The sequence below is a fragment of the Bidens hawaiensis genome, unplaced genomic scaffold (assembly GCF_021521415.1).
Source record: "Bidens hawaiensis isolate Kalapana, Puna unplaced genomic scaffold, B.hawaiensis_p1.1 tig00018514_1, whole genome shotgun sequence".
NCBI classification, from domain to species: domain Eukaryota; kingdom Viridiplantae; phylum Streptophyta; class Magnoliopsida; order Asterales; family Asteraceae; genus Bidens; species Bidens hawaiensis.
Genome location: NW_027492803.1, coordinates 302,632 through 309,853, shown reverse-complemented (window position 1 = coordinate 309,853; position 7,222 = coordinate 302,632). Strand labels below are relative to the sequence as shown.

At 37.4% G+C, this 7,222-nt stretch overlaps 1 protein-coding gene and 1 pseudogene across 2 annotated transcripts; both read right to left on the bottom strand.

Moving 5' to 3' along the window:
- Positions 1–312: 312 nt before the first annotated feature.
- Positions 313–2,640, bottom strand: LOC143556315 (phenylacetaldehyde reductase-like). The gene is made up of 5 exons (XM_077045666.1): positions 2,469–2,640; positions 1,287–1,645; positions 1,056–1,221; positions 786–972; positions 313–652 (listed from the first exon to the last, which is right to left on the bottom strand). The coding sequence occupies exons 1-5, from the start codon at positions 2,584–2,586 to the stop codon at positions 505–507; spliced, it is 978 nt and encodes a 325-aa protein (XP_076901781.1). The 5' UTR covers positions 2,587–2,640; the 3' UTR covers positions 313–504.
- Positions 2,641–3,667: 1,027 nt separating this feature from the next.
- On the bottom strand, positions 3,668–5,924 carry LOC143556314 (phenylacetaldehyde reductase-like; annotated as a pseudogene). Its single transcript, XR_013139361.1, has 6 exons — positions 5,807–5,924; positions 4,736–4,907; positions 4,447–4,638; positions 4,203–4,368; positions 3,922–4,108; positions 3,668–3,829 (listed from the first exon to the last, which is right to left on the bottom strand). The product of XR_013139361.1 is annotated as a phenylacetaldehyde reductase-like (transcript).
- Positions 5,925–7,222: the final 1,298 nt, after the last annotated feature.

Here is a 7,222-nt window from a genome sequence, read left to right as displayed (position 1 = left end):
ATCTTTTATTCTATTTTTATGAAAGCGACAAGAATACATACTTAATACATTCATTCTTGGAAAAAAAAAACATAATAAAAAGGACTAGCAAGAAGATTCTGTTCGGTTTGGGTTATAACCGAAACTACGGTTTTTCTGTTTTTTGTTTGGGTTCGGTATTGTTTTGGTTTTGCCAATCGAGCTTGAAATTTTGGGCCGAAAAAAAGTTTTTGGTTTTTGAGTTCGTTGGAGATGGATTTATATATACAGGGTGCACGTCATTCAAATCTTTAATTAGTTTATCGTTCGTTACTTCCATGTATTCGGCGGTCATAAAGTGAAGAAAGCTTGGTATTTATAAAGGCGTACATAAACTCATAAACTGTCCAGGTTGGTCTCCATTATGATATATGCGACATACACTATGCAATTTAAATTGCATGTTTACATTCTCGCCATTATTAAACATAAACAATGAATCCAAATCATAGTTTTGATACAAACTCATGAACATCATTTAGTGTTTTAGAAGCTTAGTAAATTCTTCCCCTTAAGGCTTTCAATCGTATCCTTGATGCTTACCTCCAACGGAGTAAACTTAACGCCTAGACTTTCGGCCTTTGCCCTTGATACATTGTAAGGTACAGGTTGAATAGACTCCCCATTTTTATACCTATCAACATTAGGGAAAAAAAACAATTTAGTTCAGATTTTGCGTTGCATACTGGGACAAGAAAATCTAGTTTACATGGAAATCAAAATGGTCAAACTGGACTCAAACAGTCAATATGTTGTTCATGTGTTACCTTTCAGAATGGCCGAGACTCGGGTACAATTTATCTACAATCTTCATGATCTCTAAAGACCGAACCACTTTACCAACCATGCAGTATCTACCATTAGCTTCCGGGTTCTCAAAAGCTAAAATATGTGCAGCAGCAACATCTCTCACATCAACAAGTCTATAAACTCCGTCCGGAAACACTTCATTTCCTGAAGTAAAAAAAAATAACATCTGACACACAACATAAACCTCAATTCATGCATACAAACATTAGCTGTCATTAACAAATTACCATCATTAATCAATCCCATAATGCCCTCAGAAGTAAGGTTGAGAGTTGGCTGTAAAATGGGACCGATCACAAATCCAGGATTTATAGCCACCAACTCCAAACCATTGTCTTTTGCAAACTTAACAGCAGCATCCTCAGCCAGGGTCTTCAAAAGTTGATACCACAACTGTAAAAAACACAAAATGTTCGATTAACTACGCATTTTGTAGCTGATTTGAAATGAAACTGTACCTTTGTCTGTTCACAAACGACCGGATCTGAAAACCAGGTTTCATCCACTACACTACCATCAAGAATTTTGACACCAAACATAACTGCAGCCATTGAAGAAGTCAACACCACTTTCTTGAGGGATTGGACTTTTGCAGCTGATTTAAGAACATTAAGTGTCCCTTTAACTGCAGGATCGATCAGTTGCGCCTTTGGGTCATCTACTGAAAACATGACAGGAGATGCGGTGTGAAAGACACAAACACAACCACTAACTGCAGAATTAAAAGATCCATCTACAGTTAAGTTAGCTTCAAACAATGATAGTCTTTCCTTAGCTCCATCGAGAGCAAGCAAATGCTCTGTCTTTTTTGGATCATCTGCAACATATTTAAAAGAAAGTAAACAAAACAAAATAGGACAAGCAAAAGTTAGATTGATCATACAGCTTGAATCATAAACGAGCCGAGCCGAGCCGCTCGAGATTGGATCGTTAAAAAGCTCGTAACGATCCAAGCCGAGCACTCAAATAAGCTTGTTTAGGTCTCAAGCCCAAGCTTGAGTCTTGTATGGAGTGTTGTAAAAATCGCTAGTGCTAGCCGGACAGTGGGGTGGGGACTAGCGATTAATCGGGATTAATCGATATTAATCGGGATTAGTCGGATCGGACTTTAACGTGCAATTTTCTGTTTTATATATGCACGCACACATTTTTATGTGTAATTTTCTGTTTTATACATAAACAAACATATTCTGGCTGTAAATTGGCTGTAATCTCGCTGGAAACCGCTGATTTTGGCCAGAATCCCACCAGAAATAGCCAATTTTGGCCAGAACCTCATCTGAAAAAACCGATAAGTCCAATTAATCTTGATTTTGGCCGGATTTGAGCATTGGCCCATTACCCAAAATTAATCAGTGAAGTGTAAACTAGCGATTAATCATTCCCCTAGTTGGGACTTTTGCAGCACTGTTTGTATGTGAAGCTCGTTTAGGTTTGTCGAGCCTTATGTACTAATACCACACTGTACACCCGAGCTCAAGCTGAAGAGTGGTTCGTTTAAGGTACTACATGAGCTCGAGCCGTCTTTCTCAAAATACTTAAAAATAATTAATAGCTTACAAAAAAAAATAATAAATAACAAATGAGTTGAGATAATAAACTAGTGATATGAGAATAATTAGAAAGAGGGAGAGACTGACCGAGTGACCGGACAGTAGCATGAACGGTGTAGCCACGATCAAGCAAGAGCTTAACGAGCCATGAAGCTATGTAACCTGAAGCCCCTGTAACACAAACCACCTTCCCTTCTCCACTCATCTTTTCTGAAACAGTTGGGAGTTGATGGATAAGTTGGTGGTCTGCAGCATTTGATTGAAAGCATACCAGAAAAGTACATTATAATGTTATGTTATCTTGACTTTTAGCATATTTTATGTCTTTTCTAATAAAAGTATGAGTTATATACCACAAAAAAGTATGTAGCAATGTAGTTGTGCACATGTGTAGAGATCCCTTTTAATCCTTTTGTTTTATTGTTTGTTTCTAAGCTTCTTGCTAGAGGTTGCTTTCAGTTTTTATGAAAAATCGTCGTTTAAAAGAAAGTATATTTTGTGTTCATTTCGAACCAGTTTTAGGTTGAAAACTGCAAAATTCGTTTTCAAAAACGGTTATGGTAAAATTGTTAAAAGAGTAGTTTATTTAACTATTTGTCTCACTTTATGCTTTTCTTTTTGTCTTTCCATTATTGATTTATTATAGATATGTTTGGGTCTAAAAATGTATAGACTTATTAGATGAAAAAGTGTGATAACATTCATAGAAACATTAATGTAACCATGTACAAATAACTAAGTTGCAGCTATCACTGCAATGCAACTTACTGAATCGGGTTACTAGCGGAGAATCAAGCTAATACCGAAGATAATCCTAAATTTTTAATCCAAAATTAAGCTGTAAATTAGTTACAATATGTCTAAGAACAATTACACCTTAAAAGGATATAAATACAGCATCAATTGATAAATTTAAATGAATTGAGATTGCCAAATTTAGCACAAACAGCATCTCTAGCCAAATTAAAAGGGATTTTTCAAGATAAACCAATTGATATATAAATGGGTTAAAAAATCCAAATTTAGCGAAAATAGCATATCTAACGAAAATAAAGAAGGGATCACAAGCATGTTTTTTTTTATGGCCAACTCACATACACTATGACTATAGTCTTACTCCAAAATCTACGCCTTTTGTCCACCACAGGATTTGAACTCCTGCTACTTTTCAACACGGTATCTATCCTGGCCCACAATGACATTCCCACCAAAAACAAGAAACAGATTCAAATTTTTAAAAGAACCAAGAAAGCACTTTTTTTTCTTGAAACAAGTCCATACATGCACATCATCTGGTGTTCTAGAAGCTTAATAACTTCTTCTCCTTGAGGCTTTCAACAGTATCCTTGATGCTTACCTCCAACGGAGTAAACTCAACGCCTAGACTTTCCGCTTTTGCCCTTGATACACTGTAAGGCAGAGGCTCAACACCCTCACCATCTTTATACCTATCAACATTTAAGTAACCGGATTTTGAGTTGCATATTGCATGGATTTGACTAATATTAATATTTTTATGATCCTATTATCTCTGCGTTACCTTTCAAAATGGTCAAGACTCGGGTAGAGCTTATTTACAATCTTTATGACCTCCAAATGCCGAACCACTTTGCCAACCATGCAGTATCTACCATTAGCTTCCGGATTCTCAAAAGCTAAAATATGTGCAGCAGCAACATCTCTCACATCAACGAGTCTGTAAATTCCACCCGAAATTACTTCTTTTCCTGGATATACAAAATTAACATTTTACACACAACATAAACCTCGATTCTTCAATCAAGCATATCAATATGAGCATTAGCTGTAATCATTTATTACCGGTTTTTATCAACCCCATAATGCCCTCGGAAGTAAGGTTGAGAGTCGGCTGTAAGACAGGACCGATCACATATCCGGGATTTATAGCCACCAACTCCAAACTGTTCTCTATTGCAAACTTAACCGCAGCATCCTCAGCCAAGGTCTTTGAAAGCTGATACCACAACTAAAAAAAACACAAAATGTTCGATTAATCACAACATTTTGTAGCTGACTTGTGCTGGATCATGGATTTATAGTATACCTTCTTTTGCTCACAAAATAAAGGATCTGAAAACCAGGTTTCATCCACCACAACTCCAGATTCCGGGAGTCTCGGGCCAAATGTTACTGCAGCCATTGAAGATGTCAAAACCACTCTCTTGAGAGATTGAACTTTTGCAGCTGATTAAAGAGCATTAAGTGTCCCCTTCACTGCAGGATCTATAAATTGTGCCTGAGAAAAAAATAATCAAAAAACTTAGCTTTCTGCAAGTAATTCAAAATTTTATTCAAACTTTTGTAGAATTAAGAGAAAACAAAAAATAATTGACCTGTGGGTCATCAACTGAAAGTAGGACAGGGGACGCTGTGTGAAAGAGAGACAAACGCAGCCATTAAGTGCAGAATCAAAAGATCCATCTTCAGTTAAGTTAGCTTCAAACAAAGATAGTCTTTCCTTAGCTCCTTCGAGAGCAAATAGATGTTGTGTCTTGTTTGGATCATCTGCAACGTATTTTAAAAGAAATTAAACAAAAAAAAGAAGGAAATGCAGATCTCAGAGATTAAACACAAAGAAAAAAATGATTCATAAAGCAGTGGGAAAAGAACAATCAGCATACATTGACGATGGGAGTATTTATGACAGTTTAATAATAAACCTCAAATTTGGAGATATCAGTGGGTCGGAAATCTTCCTTAGATGTTTCTGGAGCTGTACAAAAGGGAAGCCGTTAAGTCTAGTTTAGTTTCAGATAGGGTGGAAAAAGACACAACAGGGATGGTGAAAACAATGGTCGGATACTTTTAGTCGGACCCGACAGATCTCGAATGCTTGGTCAAAAGCTTCAATTATGCTGAAGGGGAGGAGGACGGGTGGATGCCAAAAGAAGCTTCGGGTGTGTTTTCGGTGGATCCTCTTGAGACGGGAGCTTCATATGCACAGGTTTGTGGAGTCTCAAGTTAAAGATTTCACTAAAAAGCTTCTTGACATGTTGGCCGAGTTGGGCGATTCAGAACGGTTTTCTCCCCCTAGGACTGACTAGGACCCATTTTTATCGACGCCAAGTTGGGGATTTGGACCGATTTTATCCGACTAGGACCCATTTTGACTGACTAGGACCGAATTTGACCAACTAGCACCTAGAGTCTTCGTTTATCGAAAATCGAGGCAGCTGGGGTCCGTCTAGGCCGATTTTCTAAACAATGTACACTGCTATATAACTAATATCAATTCCAAGTTTCCTAAGTAGAGAATCAATCGATTTGACCTAAAAGTCAAACTACACCCTATTTCAGTTTCAGACTAAAAACAAACTGAACAGTGAATAACTGAATACCCATACCCATAAAGATGAACAATTTTGATTGATTTGGAAATAATTTGGATATGAGGTAAGAGTTACCTAGCGATCGGACGGTGGCATTAACAGTGTAGCCACGATCAAGCAAGAGCTTAACGAGCCATGAAGCTATGAACCCAGAAGCCCCTGTAACGCAAACCACCTTTCCTTCTCCGCCCATCACTCAGTCTCGAATGGGAGTTCGTGGATAAAAAAGTAAAGTCACATTTTAGTACTTTACTCCAAATTCCAAAATAATTACAAAATATCCAAAAACGGCATTTTGGTATTTTACTAAAAACAAAATCGAGCATCAAACCAAACCCGAAAAAATACCCGAAACCAACTTTTTTAATACCTGAACCCGTGTCCGACCCTGCCCGTAAGGGATATGGTATGCATTTCAGTACCAAAACATGTACCTGGATTCGATTTATACCCGGTAATACCCGAAAACCGGAACCGGTTCTATACTTGGAACCGGATTTTTTCAATACCTGAAACCGGGTTTTTCAAATACCCGAAAATACCCCTAAAAAGTGAACACCTTAAAGAATCCAATCTATACTCGAAAACATCTGAAAAAAGCCTGATACTCGAAAATAGGGTATTCAATACCTGGATTCAGAATACCCGGTTCTATACCCGACCCGAACCCGATGCATAGGGTATGATTTTTAGAAATAAGACACGGACCTGAACCCGATGCATAGGGTATGGTTTTTATAAATAATACACGGACCCGAACCCGACCTGGGTATTGCCAATAACCAATTTTGCAATACTCGGGCATAACTGTAAGGCCCCGAACCCCGGGTGCCCTACTTTGGTGTTGAATTTACTCGTAAACTCGGTTTGTTACGGCAGAAGCATAAACAATTTGTAGCGAAAATTAAAACTTTTACATAATAACTTCTATCTCTAGTTAGATTTTCAATATGGAAAGCCTCGCACGCACCTCAAGCTTGCCACGTCATCAACAATACATGCATGCATACTAAAAGTCAGCTACACGCTAGTGAGTTCTAACGTTTATTTCTTTTCATAAAATATGGTTTATAAATAAGTCGTATCGTTCAAACATTCATACATAGCAAAACACTTGACATTCATTATTTACTGGTTTCTCTGCTTGTCTATCAACCCATCCATAACTATTCTCATACACATTTGCTCATAACCGAACCTCCTATTCTTGCGTATAACTGAGCCATACCAAGTTCGAGGGATTTTCCATCCTAACTTTTTACGCACGCATGAGACTCGAACGCTCTACACATGAACATGTACACATTTTTCTTTGTATAACATTCGTTCGCATCTACATTCATATTATTATTCTACACAAGTATTGGTAGTGCTTGCTCCTTATCTTCTTTCTATTCTATCGATTAACATTTTGGTATATATAATTTAAGAGTTATCCATTCTACTAGTATCCGTAGCTGGACCATACATTCACACAATGAGTATCTATAC